The 21,616-nt window shown below is 41.3% G+C and overlaps 1 protein-coding gene across 1 annotated transcript; it reads right to left on the reverse strand.

The window, feature by feature from the left end:
- Positions 1-1,517: 1,517 nt before the first annotated feature.
- On the reverse strand, positions 1,518-21,113 carry CRIP1 (cysteine rich protein 1). Its single transcript, XM_088463933.1, has 5 exons — positions 21,006-21,113; positions 7,947-8,041; positions 5,305-5,362; positions 5,084-5,128; positions 1,518-2,004 (listed from the first exon to the last, which is right to left on the reverse strand). The coding sequence occupies exons 1-4, from the start codon at positions 21,043-21,045 to the stop codon at positions 5,088-5,090; spliced, it is 234 nt and encodes a 77-aa protein (XP_088320059.1). The 5' UTR covers positions 21,046-21,113; the 3' UTR covers positions 1,518-2,004; positions 5,084-5,087.
- Positions 21,114-21,616: the final 503 nt, after the last annotated feature.

A 21,616-nucleotide genomic window follows, 5' to 3' on the forward strand; every position in this document is an offset into this window, starting at 1 on the left:
ATCATCTCCCCTAGATTTTACTGACATTTGGTATTGCTGGCTGAATTTTAAAGAGACTGCTGAGTACAAAACAAATACTTAAGTGCCTCTTAGGATGTGGCGACTTCCTCTTTTACTTTTCCCCATTATATTATTTTATTATCTTTCTTTCTCTCTATTATTTTCTTTCTTAAATTCTTATGTTTTTTATTTTATTTGATTAGTTATTTTGATTTTTGCTTTTATATTGTATTTTATTTTTCTTTCTATTTCAGTTAGTAATATTTGGCAGCACGTTCAAAACTAAGCGACTTAAGACTTATTCTTTCTTGCTCCCTTATTTCATGTTGTATGAGTATATTTGCCCACTGAATTCATATTGCTATTTGACTTTATTTGATGTTTCTGTGGGCCGTTGTAGGCCATATATGTACTGTGCTGTTTTCATTTTCAATAATTCAAAAATGTAACAAGCAACTTGTACCCTCTCTTAAGCAACCATAAAGAAAATGTTTATGATATGGATGATGAGCCTATTGTAATGTCTGCCATTTCCCATGCTGTGCAAATGATAGATGCTGCATCACCACAATCACGGGTGGCGCCGCCATCTCCATCGGTAACAGCAAGGGAAGTGTTAACACACTCTGCACCCGTAGAGGAAGTTGTTAATACCATACGTAGCAGCAGCAGATTAAACCCCCAGCCAGGTAACCAGGTCAGAGGTAGCAACGCTGCCGGTCTGCATCCCATTCGGACAATAACTGTTCCGAATGGAAATGCAGATGCAAACGGTGTAGTGCCCACGAGGGAAGTAGTAATGCATTGTCCATTGACAAGAGCAGAACTGAATTCCATCATAAATGATTTCCCCAATCCCAAAAAGGAACTAGCCAAATGTCAAAGATTTTTGAGAAATTTGGGTAGTTCTCATGAGCCCACTAATAAAGATTGGCGTGTAGTGTTAAGGGCCTGTCTGCCACACAATACCGACGTGACAAAATTTATCACGGACTGTGTATTGGATGGAGACGTTCCCTTAACAGACCAAGTAAAACAAGGTAACATTTCCCGCATTGTGACTCAATTGGGTATATATTTTCCAGTAGTAGTTAACTGGAACAAAATCTTCACAATTAAGCAAAAGGAGAGTGAAACTGCAGAAGACTATTGCGACCGGGCTCTGCAGGCTATCACCCAGTACACTGGGATAGAAGATATTAAAGATGGCACTCACCGCAGGGGAATGATAGTCACGGTACTCATGGACGGTCTGAAAGACGATTTAAAGGTTCGGGTTCAGACCTCACAACCTGGCTGGAGGGGACTTACAATAGATAACCTCATAGAGTCTGCCATAGAACATGATAAAAACATCTCCAAAAAGAGAGAGACCCAGAGCGAAAAACTAATGGCTGTCAGTATACAAGCTCTGGAAGGAATGACAATAACATCACAGAAACTTTATAATAACCTTTAGTAAAGCATTAAAACTTCTAAAATGAATGTTGTATTGTTTTATTTCACCATATTAACATGTACTGTATAATGCCATAGCACAATCTACCATCCAAGCAATGCACCTGAATGTGCCAGAGAACTCGCCCGGATCCTTGCATAGTCATTATACCATATTTATTTTTCATTTAAAAAACAAAACAATACCAATATAAACAAATCTCTCAGATCATTTTTTTTTACAAGTTTTTAGCTTTATTCAATAATAATCATATACACCTGCATAGTGTTTTGACTTTATATATAAAAAAAATCTAAGCAATTATTACAATAGTCATTGTTGGTAAGTTTAGCAGTATTTGAGATATCCCATTTTTGTTACTTTGCTAACTATTTACACAGTTAGAAAACATTGTGGACAAAGCACTAGATCACCGTTACTGATATTTTCCGGAAATTAATATATATATATATATATATAAAGTGGCTTATCAATAGGAGGCAGGTGAAGACAAATTCATTCTCTAGTAGATGCAGAATTCTTCTGGATATTGTGCACCATTAGCCCTAGGAGAGAGAAAAAAGTAAATATTAATGTAATGTAGAATAATATCACTAGAATAATGTCTGCAGTGAACTGCGCAGTGCATGGAGTTCCCCCCGAAAAGTTCTGCATTTCTATAGTGAATTGTCTCTGTATGGTATTGGTTTCACGGAAATATGTTCTGCAATCACAGTGATGGGCAATCACATTTTATTGGACTGGCAAATAAGAGCAGGTATTTCAGCATACTGCACATGTGCCAACTATGCAGATGGCGACTGCGCATGTGCAGGATCAGACATGGACGGAGATCTCTAATGGATATGGATTAATCCGTCCATCAAAGGACCACACTTCCCATGAAATGGTCATTACTGGACGGTAACAAGGCAGCGACCATGAGAGCGCATGGAACGGTCATCGCGTAACTGGATGTCTTTTTCAGACAGATCTTTTGCACCCACCATGGGGAGTGTGCAAGTCCAGCTAATAATAATGATGGTTGGATCTGCATAGGTAACAGCTGTGTCTGGGATAGGCTTTCACGTGCAGACGCATAAGGAAGTAAGTAGCCTGCAGCGGCTGAACAGAAAAAGCAGCCGCGGGTGTGTGCGACTCAGAATCAGGCCTTAGAAATACAATCAACTATGACAAAATTCTAAAACATAAAGATGTGACTATACATAAAGATGTTACTGTACATATACTATTCTGCAGACATGTAGGGGGGTATTCATCAAAGCTTGGAGAGAGATAAAATTGTGAAAGATAAAGTACCAACCAATCAGCTCCAACTGCCATTTTTCAAACACAGCCTGAGTGTACAGTGACAGTTGCTGATTGGTTGGTACTTTGTCTCTCTCCAAGCTTTTATGAGTACCACCCCCTAAGAGCGATCATTTACTATGACCGCATACATTCCGGATATGTATTAGGAGAGTACAGCAGCAGATATCGGATATAATTTCTACAATCCCTCTATTTCTTTTCATACAGGCAATCCCCATAGATTTATATGAGGACCGCAAAATCCTCAAGCTTCTTAGCTTGGCCTCCAATATCTAATGGTATTAGCAATTTTAAGCTATAGGCTACAATGCGGTGAGTAACCCTCGGGCCGATACCTGTGCATTTACTTTTTTCTATTATCAGAGCCCGTATCCCTACTGGAAAATACTGATTCTGCTGACAAATAACTTATTGACGTAATATTCTGCAATAAGAAATGTGTACTCGTCAGGGAATAAATGCAGGGGATAATAAATATACCCCTAAAATGTGATCGACCGGGTCATAACCTCTTTTGGAATCTGTTAATTTTCTTAGATACCGCCTACATATCAAAAGAACGGGAAGCAGTCAGCTGTTCTGGGTAACTCTACAAAGAATTCTATGGATAATTTTAGTTTCTTCACCAATGAGACTAATAAGCCAATTTCTAAAGAAATGGAATTAATTGCCATTAGCACTGGTTTAAAAACACAAGTAGTTTTAGAATGCTAGTAATAGCGTGTGGCATGGTGGTACCAAGTGATTTCAATGTCCCCGTACCCACTAGCCTTTGTGCTTGCCATCCACTGTGCTTGTTTTACAGTTTATCCAATGCTGCCCAGTGCCACTTACTTGCGTTCACTGGAAATAAAAACTTTGGGGCAATGAAAATCCTTCATAGATCCCCCTGTCCACAAGTGCAAGTGCTAGATAACCACCACATAATAGAATTTTGGAGGTCATTAGGAAGCACAAAGTGCCCTCTGCAGAATGCAAAACAAAGTTTGATTGTGTTACTCGATTTGTGCATCTGTAAAATACAAAGGAGGCTGAACAGTGCACGTAGATTTGCGGAGTAGTGAATAAAATAGATTTCTTGGTAGAGTGCACTTTTTTGTGGAGGAGCGGACTTTGGCACTGACGGATGGAAGGAGTTGGTTGGAATGAGACCATCCTTGGTATGTATGGAGTATGTATGGACTAGGGTCCTGATTCAGAGCCGCTCGCATCCAGCGTATGCAAACTTGTCAAAGTGACGCCACGGGAAGCCATCGCTCGCCAAGGCAAAAGCACACCCACTTCGGCGGTGTGAGCGATCGCTCTGTGTATGCATATACCCACTAGCGTATGTTGAGACACCCACTAGCGCATGTCATCTCCAGGAAGTGTTTTAAAACATTGGTAAATCGAGCACCATCGGATGCGATCGCAGCGTTGTGGTTGCCTTACCCTATCGCAAGCACTGCGAGGACTTCAGTGTAAAAAACAGGCATGTAACGTACTGTGACGCTGCCTATTAATTATGCATGCCTTAAAAACGGCGTTGAAACACCCAGGCACGCCTGCGTTTGCACCTCCACTCCCCTGTTATTAGTGTCCTGCCCCTGTTACCACCCACAAATGGCCTCTCCTGTCACTCATTTCTCCGGGCTGTCTTTGCTGGGCGAGCGAGCGGGCTGCGATCGCACAGAGTAGTTTGCGCACGCGCAGAACGAAGCATGCGCATGTGCGTACGCATTCCATCGGGTTGCTTGCGAGCGGCTCTGAATCAGGTCCAAGGTGCACTGAGGTGCTTCTGAAGTGGTAGAAAGTTGGACTTTGTCATGAACTTTCCCCTTATGCACAGTGCGCCTCTGGAGATTCCTTGCCGCACACTTAAAACCACACTTTTACTTTGTGAAGGCATCTCCTAAGAGCAGAGGGCAGATGTGCACCTTAAAGTGACCATACAGATACACCAGTGGAAGGCAAGGTCTTTGCTGTGTGCTTCATAAATAAGTAATAACCACAAAGAAATTATTTCTTGTGCTGTGTATTTTTCCTGTACCTCATCTACAGGTAGACATATTAAGGTTTTTCCATTAACTGTTACTAGACAATAACATCCTCCTCTCATCCACAGCAAAAAGTGGCTACCTCACGATGGCACCATTTGTGATTTCCAAAACAGCATCCTCAAACCGGCTGTAGACTAACACAATTGAAAATATAGTATGGCATATCATTGTCCCTTTATTCCGCACATATACCAGTTTTTCATAACCACTAATAAATGACCAAACAGATACAATCCAATAGTATATACATTATTGGGTGTGGCACTCTACTTACTTATTTATTTGAAAGTGTGACTTTCTGCTCCTCCACGACCAAACCCTAAGCATAGAAGAATAGAAGAACATACTAAGTACTGCAGTGCATGCTTATAAAACAGCTATGTACCATTTACAATCTGTGATGTGCAACATTGCCATAAATAGCCCCCAACCATTAATATTTTCCTGCAATTATGTCTGCAAAGCACACCAAAATATAGGCACAGGCGGTCTCACCTTTTGGTCCGAAGAGTGCTGCATAACATGGCTGATTGCAGTATGGTTTGCCTTCATGCTGGAATAGGAACACAAGATGTATGTAAATAAAGTGTGTGTGTATACACAAACACACACACATGTACGTCCATGATCCGGAACATTCAAACTGTGCCGGGTGCCCTCCACAGCCAAGCTTGTGATGAGGTCCATTGTAATATGAAGTCCCACAGGCAGCACTCCAGACGTAAAAAATTTTTACACTTAATGCAATTTCTATTGCATTGAGTGTTGTTTTTTTTATGTCCGGAGTGCTGCCTATGGGACTTATATATACTGTATATATATATATATATATTAGTATTGGCCGACACTTCTTAAGTTACCACTGGCCCGGTTAATTTACCACTGGCCCGGGGCCTCTCCTGTAATGTAATAAATACTGGCAATTGATGGATGGCACTCTGGGTCTTACTGTGCTATATGAAAAAAAATTTCCTCCAGACTTGACTAGGTCAACGTTTCAGGGCGCAATCACGATTGGCGGCAACATGAGGGAATGCACGAGGTGAACACTATTAAAGGTACGTTTTTTTGTATCATTCAATGTCTTGATAAAAGGGTGAGGACCGGCCACGGGAAACACGGTAAATATGAGAGCCAGAAGGAAGGGGAGCGGGTCTCGGCCAGGATGGATCGGCGGAGGTTAGAACAGCAGAAAGGGGGGCGGTATCTGATAGAGTGGAGGGCGGGTGGGGCAGAGACTGAAGTGCCCTGAGTATGTAATGTATGTGTGTGTGAGTAGACATATATATTAAAAGCGTGCGAGCAAGACAGAGTTTATGGTTCTATATTACCATATACTTTACATATTGTAAGCTTCAGACATCATTTTCCAGTCAAATATGTATTGTTTGAACATATCTGCAAGACCTGTGACAGCTGCAGCCAGCGAACATGACACTGACACCTGTCTGCTTTCTGTCTCATATCTGTACCTCCTCCACCAACTTTGTACAGTATGTGCTTGTCCAGTTTTCATTTATGATTTCTATTTTCCATGATTTGTTATAACATCTGTCTGACCAGGCCTAGCCCTGTTGCTAATAGGGTTCGGTATTCTAACTGCTCCCAACTAACCTCACATCATTTGGCCAAGGGGAACTGATACAGCGCAGCAGTTGGGGAGGTAGCCTATGTTCCATATATGAATGGGTGGCATCTGCACCTGCCATGTTATGTGTGGCATTTTAATAGAAGAGTATCTCAGCTCCTCTAACTCCTGAGTTTATATATTTGCTCAAGATTGAAATGCGTGGAGAGGTTGGTTGGGTATAGGCTAAAATACAACCATCCCAAAGATTGACAGTAGCACATAAAGATATGGGGCTCCTATCACCTTTGTACACATTTCTATGTGTTCATGTATCCAACTTGTATTGTTATGCTACAGTTCTTATTGTGATATTGCTCTGAATATTTCCCTGTGATATTTTATACAAAACCAAAAACAGTAATACAGGTTGAGTCTCCCATATCCAAATATTCCGAAATACGGAATATTCCGAAATACGGAATATTTTTAGCATGACTGAGAAAGTGAAACCTTTGTTTTCTGATGGTTTAATGTACACAAACTTTGTTTAAAAGCACAAATTATTAAAAATAGTGTATAACAACCTTCAGGCTGTGTTTATAAGGTGTATATGAAACATAAATGAATTTCATGTATTTATGCACAAAATTATTAAAAATATAGTATAAAATGACCTTCAGGCTGTGTGTATAAGGTGTATATAACACATAAATGCATTCTGTGTTTAGATGTGGGTCCCATTCCCAAGATATTTCATTATTTTATGCAAATATTCCAAAAAACGGAATATTCCGTTATCCAAAATACCCCTGGTCCCAAGCATTTTGGATATGGGAGACTCAACCTGTATATGTAAACATATATTGTATGTTTATTCTTTTATTCTTACTATGTAGTGAAAACCCATCTTATGCTGTGGCATGCAAGCCTGAGCCATTACAGATAGGTGTATATTGATCCACAGACAGGAAGACAGACCTACCAGTTGTTCCGTTTTTTCGCTGTGACAGACCCAATTAGCAGGGTTGGCTGTATTTCCCCTATGTGCTAGGGACCCGGAAGTGACGTGGGTGAGGGCGGAAGTGCAGTTGCTGCCCATGAAAGACAGCTAAAGAAGTACTTTGTCCCGACTTTAACTAGTTTGGTGTCCCCTCGCGGGCTCGCTGCGCTCGCCACGCTTTGGGCACGGTGGCTCACTAGAATTGCCAAATTATTATATTCCCCCTCTATGCCCACTTGGATGGCAGGGAATGACGCTGGACACTGGCTGATGACGTCACGGTCATCTCCGTGAAGGGGATTTAGACACTACCCAATTAGCAGGCCTCAAAAAGGGCAGTGTTTCACCTAAACATGAGCATGTCTGGGCGGGGTTTGGGCAGATCAAGATAAAGTATGTGTGGAGTGGAGGAGGGTCTTATATTGTCCCATTTACACATGTCTAGAATGTTGGGAGAAAGGGGGAAATTGCCTATTGGATAATACACTTAATTTCCAATCCTGTATAAATTGGGTGACAGTGCTGAATTAACAACAACTAAATAATGGTGTACACAGTATACTGTACCTCAGCATGGCTGCCAGGAGTCAGAGTCTTGTTGCACTTCTCACATCTTAGGCATGGTCTGTGCCAGTCTTTATTTAGAGAAGTTACCTTCTCAGCTTTAGAAAAACAAAATAAGCATTTCATCAACTAATAGAAAATAATGGCTTATTCCACTACTGTGTATTACAACAATTTCTTTCTAGCATCTTTTCAGAAATGAATTAGTAATCGCAAGAAAGAAAGAAAAAGTAAATCAACTTGTAATTACAGAATGATTATTTTTTTTGTTTTTAAAACTTTTTTTTCGTATAATGAACTTGAAGCTCTATTATTGAAAACAACATATACATAATATATATATATATATATATATATATATATATATATATATATATATATATATATATACTAGCATTTGCCTGCAGATTCTCTCACGTGGATGTCTGTTATTGCTCAGCGGAACTAATGTTACAAATATAGTAGTGGCATCTAATATTGTGATGTATATTTTATATTGTAAACATTGATCACACAATGTCTTTGTAAACAATATTTGCAGTTTTTCCTTCAGGGATTAACACAAAAAGATGCTTGGGGCTGCTAACTTGGGAGCAAGTCAGTTAACCTACACTAACACTGAAAGGTTGCAAGAACATGAGCAGCGACTCTATGATATGTAGTATTTGTCTTGGTGTTGCATCTAGTAGATTGAAATGAATACTGCAACTTCATGTCAAGATAAGGTGTCTGATTAGTGCTTAATATACAGTTGGATTTTCCTATGAAATAGATTTTGAGATATATATCTATGTATTTATATATGCATACATATATAACTGTTTGCATTTGCAATATGTATATATTGTCTATATATATTTATATACAAATAATAATTTTTGGACTTGAGCCTGTGCAAATTCTGATTAGAAAAAAATAGTCTCCATAGTTCATAAACAGTGCCTAAAAGTATATTTGTCCGAAAAAAAAATTATATTTATATACATCTATTCATTTTTAGCTTAAGGAGCCTGCACATTGTACACGCTGAGTGTCAAGCGTCTGGTATTTCCTTTATTGCTCTTCTCTCACATTGAGATAATACATACCTCAGTTTCTTTCTAGGTGACTAAGCTATACAATATTAAAAGCGCAATCCAAATAATTCCCATAGTTTTTGTGTGATACCGGAAAGGACAGACAGACAAACTAAAATTTAAAAAATATATTTTTTGTCTCCACAGTTCATACACAGTCCCATGGAATACATTTCTCCCCCCAAAAAAATTCTGTGTACAGACACAACCATAACAAATGTATTATAAGGATAGATAGACAGACAGACAGACAGATAGATACATAAATACTAAGTAATAGTAACATTTAAGATCCACTCAACATTAATATACCTACATGTCCCCAAGTCAATGACTCCCACCACAGTAAAAATCACCTCAGCAAAAATCACCTCTGCAGGGGGTGTAACTAGAACTGTGTGGGCCCCATAGCAAAATCTTGAAAGCCCCCCCCCCATTGGCACAGAGAGGTAAAAAAAAACACACATTAGCCCCCCACATGAAAAATAAACATACCCAGGACTTCAGGGCTATACTGCTCTACACCCCCTATACAGCTTTGCAACCAATTCCCTTTATACTTCTCTACACCTTTCTATACTGCACTCACTGACCATCCTCACAGCACCACATACTGCCCCTTTCACAGCCGCCTCACAGCACAGCACCCCCTCAAAACCCTCTCCCCTCACAGCATTCTTCACAGCCCCCTCAGCACAGCCCCACTTAGCACTTCTCTCCTCAACACAGCACCTCACAGTACAGCCCTCCTCATCATAAGCCCCTCACAGCACAGCTCCCCTTCACATGACAGCCCCACTCACATGACAGCCCCTTACATCGCAGCCCCTCAGCACAGATCCCCTCCCTCATCACAGCCCCTCTCCACTCCCCGCCAAGAACAGCAAACTTACCTGTCGGTTTTGCACAGCAGCGGACTGGCGGCAGCAGCAGGGGATTGGGAGCGGCAGCACCATCTTTAGTGTGGCTCATGTACAGCTGGGGACTGGTGGTGGCAGCGGGGGATTGGCGACAGCAGCGCCAGTATTCTAAATGGCTGAGTACCCAGAAAAAAGGGCGGGTTGACACTGCTAACTGGTGACTCCCGGTGTCCCAATCCATGCATGAGTGAGTGCAGGGAGAGCGCGGGCCCTGGAGGCAGCCCGGGCCCCATAGCAGCCGCACTCCTTGCATCCACTATAGTTACACCACTGAATCTTCCACTCTTCCAAATATTAACAGAGCTTTAGGGGCCTATTTAAAAAGGTCCATAGCACTGTGTCTGTATACTATTGTATACTATCTCAGACTCTTACAGAAAGTTGATATTGGTTTAGGACACATTCAGATCTGCACTGCAGGGTAACACAAAGGACGAGCAGTGCAGAATAGCCACCAGTGCATCCTGCATTACAAGAGAGGTTGCAGGAGGCAGGCCATGGCTTGCTAAGTGCTAGCCTCGCATTCACCGTGAGGCGGTCTCACCCCCCTCCAAAATCAAACATTTTCAAACCTCCCTCTGCAAATCCTACATTTGACTCTGCCTCCTCCTTTTCTATCCGACCATTTACAACAGCAGATAAACCTGTAGTCTCATGGTGCATACACACGGTCAGATTTTTCTTCAGATCTGAACGATAACAATTTTAGAAATCGTTCAATCGTTCATATCTGAAGGAAAATCTGACATTTCTGTCAGATCTGTCAGATCTGCCAGATGAACGATTTGAGCGATGCACGTTCCCGATGGTCAGATAACGATATCTGACATCTGATGTGTTTGCAGTCGGACTTGGACGATTCCATTCATTTTAATGCAGTCAAAAATCGTTCAAATTGTTCAAATCTTTGGTAAAATCGTTCAAATCGTTCATTTGATAGATCTGACAAATCTGACCGTGTATGCTCCATAAGGTAGAGTGAGCAAACAAGGAACACGTTTCAAAAAAAGACAAAAAGGTGAAAATAGATAGATTTTTCCCAAAAATAAATTTTTGGGACGTTACACACAAATGGATATTCACCATCACCCATCTGATGTTCAGTCTGTCCACAAGAAGCTCATAATAGGTTTGTCGCAGAGGATTAAATGTACATTTTTCTTCTGTATCAAAAAAATCTTTGTCACTGTAATACTTATTATTTGGAGAAATAGATGCTACAGCCCCTCCTCATTTCACTCATTTCTTTGTTTATAGAGATAAGTGCTGCGCATGGGAGGACACTCAGTATAGATGCTCCTGTAACACCTGTACACCTGTTCCCTTGTTTTGTCACCACATGAAAGTAGAAGTATTGTATCTTAACTACATGAATAAATAGATTAAAGATGAGGCCATGGTGTGTGTGATTTGGCCACTAAACGTTCTTGACTCAAGGTGTTGCCAATCCTACCCAGTCAGCCAAACACTGAAATGCAAATATGAATGAAGGAATACAATTATTGTAAGCTCATACTGACTTTATTTACGCAGACCCTTTCACAAATACTGCATTATGCCAAAGACGAGGGCAGAGATTTTTGTTAGGCAAAGAAGGGTGATGCTGAAATATGTCGCCAAAGGTATGGAAATTATTCTCTCACAATAAAACAAAACAACAACTGCGGTGGCAGACTGTAGGACAAGCAATGGTTGCTGCAGGTCTTCTGTTTGTTGTGCTGGTCATATTTGCTATGTTGTGCTAACAACAAGCAAACACTTTCTGCTGCAGCCAAACTGTGATGTACTGAAATGGTGAGGAAGGAAGCCTTATTGACAAGTTCTACGAAATGCCGATTATTTATTTTGAATATGTTTAAGTGTGTACCTTGGACAATGAACTGTAATATAATTACAGTATGTCAAAAGCTTTATGAATGTGCATGGTTATATTACTACAGATACATACACTCTTTACCTAGGTTGATAACCTATCTGCAGTTGTAAAGATTCCCATTATAAATAGGATCTCTGTAGATTATGAAAGATCCTACACTGGTAATACAGCAGAGCATAACCACATGCAGTGGCTATCAGCAATGCAACTATATTAACAGTAATTTCCAATAAATACACTATGTAGAGTTTTGTAGACAGAAGTGATTGGACACTGACAGCAAATAGATCAACAAGATTTTATTGACGTCAGTACTTTGTAGGTCCACCACGTGCAGTGATTATACAGACATACTTCTTGGCAAACTATCCACAAGTTTCTGGACAAGAGCAGGCGGTGGGCAGGATGCAGCAAGGGGAGAAATGCGGTCAAACCCCGAAAATGTGGGTTTGACCGCATTTCTCATATGCACCAAGCCCCATATTGCAATGCATTCCGGGGCCTGGCTGCGGAGGGTAGCCTATGGGTTTCTCTCCGCAGAGTGCTGTGTGAGAGATCCAATCAGATCCCTCCCAGCACCTTTTGTGACTCGTGTGCAGAATGACACCAGAGGGGCTTCTGGGTCATAGATCCAGAAGTCCCTCATTCACAAAGGACCGCTCTTACAGAGAGAGCGGTCCTTGCGCATCCTTCATGGATACTGGCGTTACCAACACCGGCATGCATATGAAGAGCAGCAGGATGCTTCGCATCCTGAATGCGATGTGTCATGCATCCCGTCCAGTATGTTTCAACATAAGTACAGTGACCAACTGTGACACTGAAGAAGGTCGAGTTGGCCAAGAATGCGCCTGTCACTCCACTTAGTCCAAGAGGTTCTCAATGGGGTTAAGATCTGGACTCTGAGCTGACCAGTCCATCCGGGTTACCAAATTTTCTGTATACCAGTCCAGAGTCACCCTGGAAACATGACAGGTGGCATTGTCATCCTGATAAAAACATTCCTTGTTTCCACAGAACTGCAAGTGCTCTTGTCGAAACCGCCACATTAGTGGCCATTTGGAAGTTGTGTGCAATGGTATGCATGGTATGAATTTGGCTTGCGCGGGGGTGTCCAATTACTTTTGTCTACATAGTGTATAATTAGTGTCACTAATGAGATCAGTAGGGCGCCAATGGTCAAAGAAATGTAAAATCTAAGCAATAGGTCAAAAGGGTTTCGATGTCCGGATACCACAAGCTTTAATGTGGAAGATTAATATCTTCAATTCTTTTCTATAGATATCAGTGGGTGCCATTTTAAAAAGTTTACATAGCCAAAGAAAGACTGACTGGGTCCACCTCTGATATGACATTTAAAGGCCCTATTTAGTATCAATCGTAATAGGGTCTATCAATACTTGTAGCAATAACAGAAAAAAACTCCTATCGTCTTACTATATCAATAAAACCTTGTCAAGGCAGCAGAGCGGTACTCTATTCCCTAACATTTCTGGATCTTCTCCCCCCCTGGCTTCCAGGCAGTCATTTACTTTCTTTCTATTGCCACCTGTATATATTGTATATGTGTATAGTTTACCCCCACATAATCTCTACCTGTCCCCATTCAGCCAGTGCTGACTAAAACGCATTAGTGAAAATAAAGAAAACTCTAGGATAAATCGTTTTCATGGCTAAACAAAGCAAGCACACGTTTCATACTGGCACCTAGGGACTAATTTAAATAAAGCTCAGCCCATACCAGCTAACATCTAACATGCCACAGGGTTCCTTCTAGGGTCCCTCTCTACTCTGAGATATAAATAATTGAGACAAAATAATCGCACACTCCAATCTACCCACACCAAATTCTCCCCAAAATACTCAGCTCTGGATAAATGGTTCCACTTTTCTATACTGTCTCACTGATAACAGGACATTGGGGCCCATTTATCAATAACCACATACTCAATGTGATCTGGATGCGATATTAACACCCAAAATCGCATTGCGGTACGTGATAATACCACCGGAATATATCAAATAGCACACACAGGAACAGGGTTCCAAAAGGAGCTTGTCCGTGCAATGTGACTGGAGTGAAGAGACCGCCTCTCTTCTCTATTCCAACTCCAGCTTATGCGCGATCTACAGGCCATGCATGTGCCATGCCCATTGCCGGAGATGGCTCTGGAGGAACACTCTCCTGGTAAATTTTGCGAAGTGTAGGCTATAGGCTATAGCAGCAGAACTCCATCTTCAGATGGCATTAGCTAAGTTGGAGCTTGGTAAACCAGACAGCATTGGAACCCCCATAGAAACCTATTGGGGTTGCAGCTGCGGTACCTCCATAATACATTCAGGGGATACTTAATATTTGCGAGTATCCCCCAAAAATGGGTGTTTCCAAGGAATATGCCGCAAATATTTAATGATAAATAGGCCTTTATGGGAGTTATGTACAGTGGACATAAAGCATTGTTGCAAGTGATTGGAGGAAGTGCACTGACATCAAGAGCAATGCACACATGTCAACCATCTCAATTTAAGGGGAATGTCTCACGATTGGCACATTCGCCCCAATTTGCGATAAGTTGGGAGGAAGTTCCAGTGCCGCAAGCAACAAAATAGAGTAATGTAGGAGGGAATTGCAGCCTAGCACAGAAGTGCTAGACATGAGACTCGGACATGGCCCCACACACTCTGGATGGGGTAATGCTCACTATGAATCATCCATGCCCATTTGTCCCTTTGTATGGCAATGTTCCCAATGCCTAATGTTTCCACAGTGTATGCAGTCAGTGCAGACTCTGACCATTGTCCAACTACCAGCCGAGGTGCTACCATTAGGAAAATCCAGATGGTTGCCTGGGACACCAATGTTTGGGGGCACCTAAAACAATGAATAAATGACATAATGCCACTCCAGCATTTTTAAAGCCACTATGGCAACCCCAGGGATAGTGCCAGCTCTGCCAACTACATCACATGCTCAGTACATTGTCAAAGATTTTTAGGTCTACAAGAAAACAGCATGCATTAAACTGTGTCTGATAAGTGTGGTCAGGCAAATATATGAATAAAAATGGTGACTTTAGTAAAGGAATACTTGCGGCAGCATGGTATAGGACAACAGTCCTATAACATGTTATAGCTCAGATGGCATAAGATCAGACAGGCAGATTTTACACCATATGGAATAAGCTAAAACATAAAAGCAAAAATTAACAGAACCTTATTTTATACTATTACTTGTCGTTGTCGTTTTTCCATTCGCTAGACTACGCCAGGTTTCTGTGCTACATTATTCACAGTATTCACAGATGTAATAGCTGTTCTTAATTATTTATACTGTACTTTATCATAACAGCTAAGTCTTGAAAAACACATTGTTTGGTAGAAAACAGAACATTTATACTTTACCCAAGGGTAAAGCAATGTATAATTTAATATGTCTGACCTGTAATTTTAGCTATAAATAGCTATATGGCAATATGTTATTTTCTAAGGACTTTGTGAGCTGAAGTTGGGAATAAAAGGAAAAGTCATTTTCATTGCCTTCCACGGCAACACACATGTACTACATATTTGATATACCAGAAGGTCTTGGCACCTGGATTAGTGCAGGACTTGGTATAACAGTATCATTTTGGCTATTAGCCAAGATTCTGTGGGCAACTGCCATGCTCATTAATGTCCACAGATTACAAACAAAACACATACATAATACTCCGTAACCAGCTCTTGCCCATACCTCCCAACTGTCTCTTTTAGGTGGCATAGTCCCACCATCCCGATTATCAGTACTTTTCCTAGATTTGGGTACAGTTGGGAGGTATGTCCCACTGTTTGACACCCCTACAATGCCACACATACAGTTCTAAGACTTGCAAGGATTATTTTAGGGGAGGGAACCGGGGGTAGGACAATATTAAAATATGGTATGTTAGATGTTGGAAACACTGTGGTAACATAGCTCTGTTAGACCAGGATGACCCATCTAGCTGCAAACTTAAAGTGGGTACACATTAGGTGAACCCCTGATGCAATGGTGTCAATGAACAACTTATCGGGCAGGCAATATACACTGCACGTCGGTGACCGATCGCCCCATTTTTCGTTCAGCGCCACCATTGAACTTGCTGGCGTCGGCAGCTGGGTCGCTCCGCCATCCGTGCATGCAGGCAGCAGAGGCACGCACAGTGGGCACACACTAGAGGATGTGCCTAGGATGTCGGCCTGATCCAAGGGATCAGGCGACATATCGTATAGTGTGTATCCAGCATTAATCTGCAGATATATCCAAATTATGCACTGACATTGTTCTTTTCGGTTTGAAATTACCAATACACTGGTAGACAACTAAAGAAAATACAAATCAAGTATAAAATACATTCCAAGAGAAATCTATGGGGTAAATTTACTAAAGTTAGAGTTTTTAGAAGTGGATATGTTGCCCATAGCAACCAATTAGATTCTAGCTATAATCTTCTACAATCTGCTAGTTAAATGTTAAGTAGAATCTGATTGGTTGCTATGGGCAACATCTCCTCTTTTAAAAACTCTCACTTTAGTAAATTTACCCCTATGAGTCCCATTCTCATAACCATCACTGTTCATTTCTAAGATGCCACAAAACTCTGTAGTGCTGGACAGTCATAGCTGCAAATTGCACATAAACAATTACAAATGAGGTTGGCAAAGAAGTGCAATCAAAAGGACTAGGGAGATGTATCAAGCCTTCTAAAGAGTGGTTGCCCATAGCAACCAATCAGTTCCTACCTATCATTTTATAAAATGTACTTTATAAATGATAGCTAAAAGCTGATTGGTTGCTACTGTATGGTCAACTTCTCCACCTGTCCAGTTCTCCACTCGTTAGGAGGATTGATACATCTCCCCAATATGTAAAGTACACTCAGTGTGAGAGACAGCCTAAAGTGTGAGAGCAAAGCTGAGACAAAGAGCTCATTGGACTGGACATAGGACTGGAGCTGGTAAAACATGGATAGGAAGTAGTATCAGGTGGGGTGGGATAGTCTAAAGTGAAGATGTAGAATTTGAGAACGTTTTGAGGATTGAAGATTAGAGGAGAATCTGGTCTGCAGAGAGCAGCACAGGAGAAATCATGGTGGCAGGAGAGAGAGGTGGTTACCAGAGATGAGGACAGATGTAGCTCAAAGGCAGAACAAAGAGGATGAGAAGAAGCCTATCTTGTTAGGGAGAGAGATGTATGAAGTGGAGGAGCTGGTGAGGCTGTGAAGATGACTGAGCAGCTTGGACTGTGGAGATGGAGAGACTGGGTAGGAATTTGCAGAGTGTTGCACTGGAGTTAGATCCGTCTTGCCACAGCATTTAGGATTGATTGTAGATTGGAAAGACAGTTAAAGGGAAAGCCAAATAGCAGGAGCAATGGAGCTAGGGAGAATGTATAAGGGGTTTCATAACATCTGAGTGAGAAGAAGTACTCTATCAGTGTTTCTAATGAGGATGAGAGCAGACAGTTGAAATGAGGAACAAGGTTGAGAGTGATGTCAATTGTGAGGGAGACTACAGGAGAGTAGTGACACTAGGAGCAGGGGAAGGCGGTGAACTCAGATTTTGATATGTTGAGATTTAATGTAAGACGGATATGGCAGACATACAGTTAGACACTTTAAAACAGGAATGAGGTCAGGGCATGAGAGATAGATTTGTGGGACATCTGTATAGGAGGTGATAGTGGAAGACACAAGGAGTGTACTAGGAGTGTACTAGTTTATCGAGTGAAGAGGTATAGAATCAGAAAAGCAGAGGGCTGAGAAAAGAGTATTGAGGAAACCCAAAAAAATAGAGGTACTGCAGGGTAGGATGTTTCAATTATAGAGACACTCAAGAAGCATTCAAAAATGAAGGCGTAGAGAACTGAGCAAGGGAGGGAAGGCTGTGGAGTAGAAGTGGGCGATCAACTGTATCAATAGTGGTAGAATGGCCAAGGAAGAGAAGTATGGTGGGAGTGGGCCCAAGAAGCTACTGCACAACATAGTGTAATGTCGGGTTAGTGCAGGAAAAACCTTCTATTTGCTTGCTAGTCCTAATGGATCCAGGTAAACTATTTATAATTTAACCAACACTATGAGATCCAGCTTGCACTGAAAACTTTGTAACTGGCAAAAGGGGAGCCCAATTGCACAAACCAAGGTCATTCTCAAGTTAAACAAATAATAACACACACTTGCAGTTACTGCTGTATCACTCCTTCAAATTGGAAATAACAGAATATATTGCAATAAGCCTAACATCATGGATTATATCCCTGCATTAACTGTGTGAAGTCACTCATACTTTGATCTTGTCAGGCAGACAAGAGCGCTCGCTCTGTATCAGGGCGTTTGTTTGTTTTTTTGGAGTGGCCTCCTGGCCGCTCGCATAGCTGTGGGTGACCACCCACAGCTATTGCGAGCGGCCAGGATGATGGTCGCAATGGTCAAGACCATTGCGACCATCAGGCTTGCGACGAGACCCTTGTGGTAGGGTCTCGTGGCCGCAAGCCCCAGAGAGCTTCTGGCTCTAGTAGAGCCGGAAGCTCTCCCACTGACATCACCAGTGATGTCAGTGGGGCCGCCCACAAACGGCAGGCGTTTGCTTGGGAACGCCTCCGTTTGTGAAGCCACCCCCTAGCCACGCCTCCAAAACGGTTCGAGCTGTCGATCAAAATCAACAGCCGCCTCCTTTTGGTGCGAGACCCAGAGCGACGGAGCGCCCATCGCTAGCCGGGTCTCGCGCATGCGCACGTTGGAGCTGGCTCCGGCGTGCGTATGCGCAGTGCCCAAACATCGACCCGCTAGCGAGCGCATAGCGCTCATGAGCGGGTCTGAATCAGGCCCTAAGTTCAGTTTGGCCATACACATTTAGGGGCTAATTGTACAAGATAGGGTCAGATCACTTCCGGCATCATCCTGTTAGTGTGGAGACGATTTGAAGCGCCTTCAAACAGAGGTCATCTGCTGTCACCAAATATACAAGATAATGATTCTATCGATTGCAATAAAATCATTTTCAGGCATCTGGGCTCTTCTCAAGGTATACATCTGTCAAATTGGGCCAATTGCTAGATAAAGGTAAAAAAATATGGCAAAATAGGTTCAACTATATCCTAAAACTGCTCAGTAAGCAGGGAAAACTCTTCAGTCATGAAGTGGATTAGTGTACACTTAAAAGACAAAAAAAATGCAGACGGAACTCACAGGGTGCGGTTTGGAAACTTCTCTTGAACTTGTAGAAACCACTTTGACATGGTTTGCTAACAGAAATCTGTACTGCTGGGAAATAATGGCCAGAAGGGACAAGAAAAAACGCCTTATAGAGTTATATTCAATAGTAAGTTAAAATTAGAAATTAGCAAATAAATAAAATATTTGCTCTGCATGCTCGGTATGAATGGAAACATCCTAAACATCTGAAACCTATTTTGCATCTGACTCTTCAACATTATATATACTGTATATAATTTATATAATACACTGTTAAACTGCAGAGTCATTCCTACAGAGTTGTAAAGCTATAGACCTCTAACTATCAGTCTATTACAGTTCCACTACAAGCCGACACTTGCAATAAAGTCATTCAGGTAGAAGTGATGTAGTAATTACTGTACTTAATTAGTTAGGAGTTAGGAATAACATGTCTAGATATTCTCAGAGCAACAGATCCAACATGTTTGATGCATGATCTATTAAGAAAACATAAAAAGTAATCTGCAGGTTTAAACAGGGGCTGTAATTAATCAGTAATAAATCCCAGTGGTAGTTATAGACGTGTAGGTGGTTTCACTATAGTGAAACGCAGTTACCGAGTCCCTGTGTGTGGACGGTGACAGGCAACCGCTGATTCCTTATATTGCTGCAGAAATTCACTAGAGCTATAAGGTCGCATAGGCTCATAATATACATTGAGCACTTTGTACCCCACCAGCTAACAGAGGCAGAGCACACACATACACACCTACACACACATATAACACATACAACACACACATACACACACATAATACACACACACATACACACACTTACACACACATATAACACATACAACACACACATACACACACATATAACACACACACACTTATAACACACATACACACCTACACACACATATAACACATACAACACACACATACACACACATAATACACACACACATACACACACTTACACACACATATAACACATACAACACACACATACACACACATATAACACACACACACTTATAACACACATACACACACTTGCACACACATATAACACACATACACACACCTACACACACATATAACAAATACAACACACACATACACACACATAACACACACACACATATAACACACATACACACATATAACACACACACATATAACACACATACACACACATAACACATACACATATAACACACACATATAACACACACATACACACACATTTAACACACACATGCATATAACACACATCCACACACACACACACACACATATAACACACATACACATAGACCTTCATTAAATATTGATAGGAACGTTTTGAATTACAATGACCAATATTATTTTCCACGTTTCTACAGAAAGGCTTCTGGCTAGGTTAGAATCCTAGCAATAATAAATGGGTATGGGGGATATATTGGTTACCAGACTATATAAGAATATGTTGTAGAGTAACATGTTGTAAAGTATTGCCAAAACACATTATTTAATATATCCAAAGTTCAGATCATTATGTCCACATTATGTCAAGTGGCATTAAGGCATTGTTAATTAATTTAACAAAATTAGGTATAAAGCACAATCACGTTAAAACGCCATGCCCCAACATAAAAAATGTGTCTTCTTTCCATATTGTAAGTAACAGGTTATCATCTAATACAGATTTCACACGTTGTCAATAGAGCTAACTAGATGTAATAAGGACCTCATCTGTTTCATGAACCTGTTTATAGTAACAGTGCAATTTCAGTATTATAATCACAGCCAGAATACAAGGAAAGATACGAAACAGTTGGGTGCAAAATAATCCATCATTATCCAATCACTTATACAGTAGTTTAGAAGCTGCTGGTATTTCAGGAAAGGTCATCAGTACTTAGAGGGGAGTGTAAATTGCCTGTCATCTGCTGGGACAGGAAGGAAAAGTTGTAGAAAGGTTCATGGCTCTGGCTATGGATTACTTACCAAAATAAACTTCCTTGCTGCACTTGGGACACTTAGGCATGGTGATGCTGAGGAGGAATGAGTGTACAGCAGCTCAGCAGCCCATGTACTCATACAGCTTTGGGAGGGACAGGCATGGCAGGGGAAGGAAATTTGCACACGGCTTGTAGCAGAACAATACTGTAATATGTCACACACAGCTCTATCTGGGGATTAACTCTTTGCAGGTTGCACAATAGGGAGCGGAAGCTTTTTATTCTCTGTTTGCAAGTAGATGATTGTGTACATTTTGTTTGCACTTTATCTACAGTCGTATAAATAGACTTTTTAACCCAGTTTTACAAAAATCCATATATTATACTTTGTGGGCCTGATTCAGAGGAGGACGCAAAGTCGATGCCGCACACATACAATGATTTCAGTCTGCACATGCACCAAGACGCACTGCGCATGGTTAACGCTCAGAGCCGTAGAATTAATTTTGGATGCAGAGAGAAGCAATTTCAGTGGCATTTCTGTGTGGTAACAATGGGTTGGTTAGCCAGACATTGGTGGGTCGCGGGTGTGCAATGATACCAGCGGCCATATCCAGACACACCTTCTTGTGGCTGGTGGAATCTTTAATGGTGTGG

The sequence above is a fragment of the Taudactylus pleione genome, unplaced genomic scaffold (assembly GCF_031769625.1).
Source record: "Taudactylus pleione unplaced genomic scaffold, aTauple2 ptg001508l, whole genome shotgun sequence".
Taxonomy (NCBI): Eukaryota; Metazoa; Chordata; class Amphibia; order Anura; family Myobatrachidae; genus Taudactylus; species Taudactylus pleione.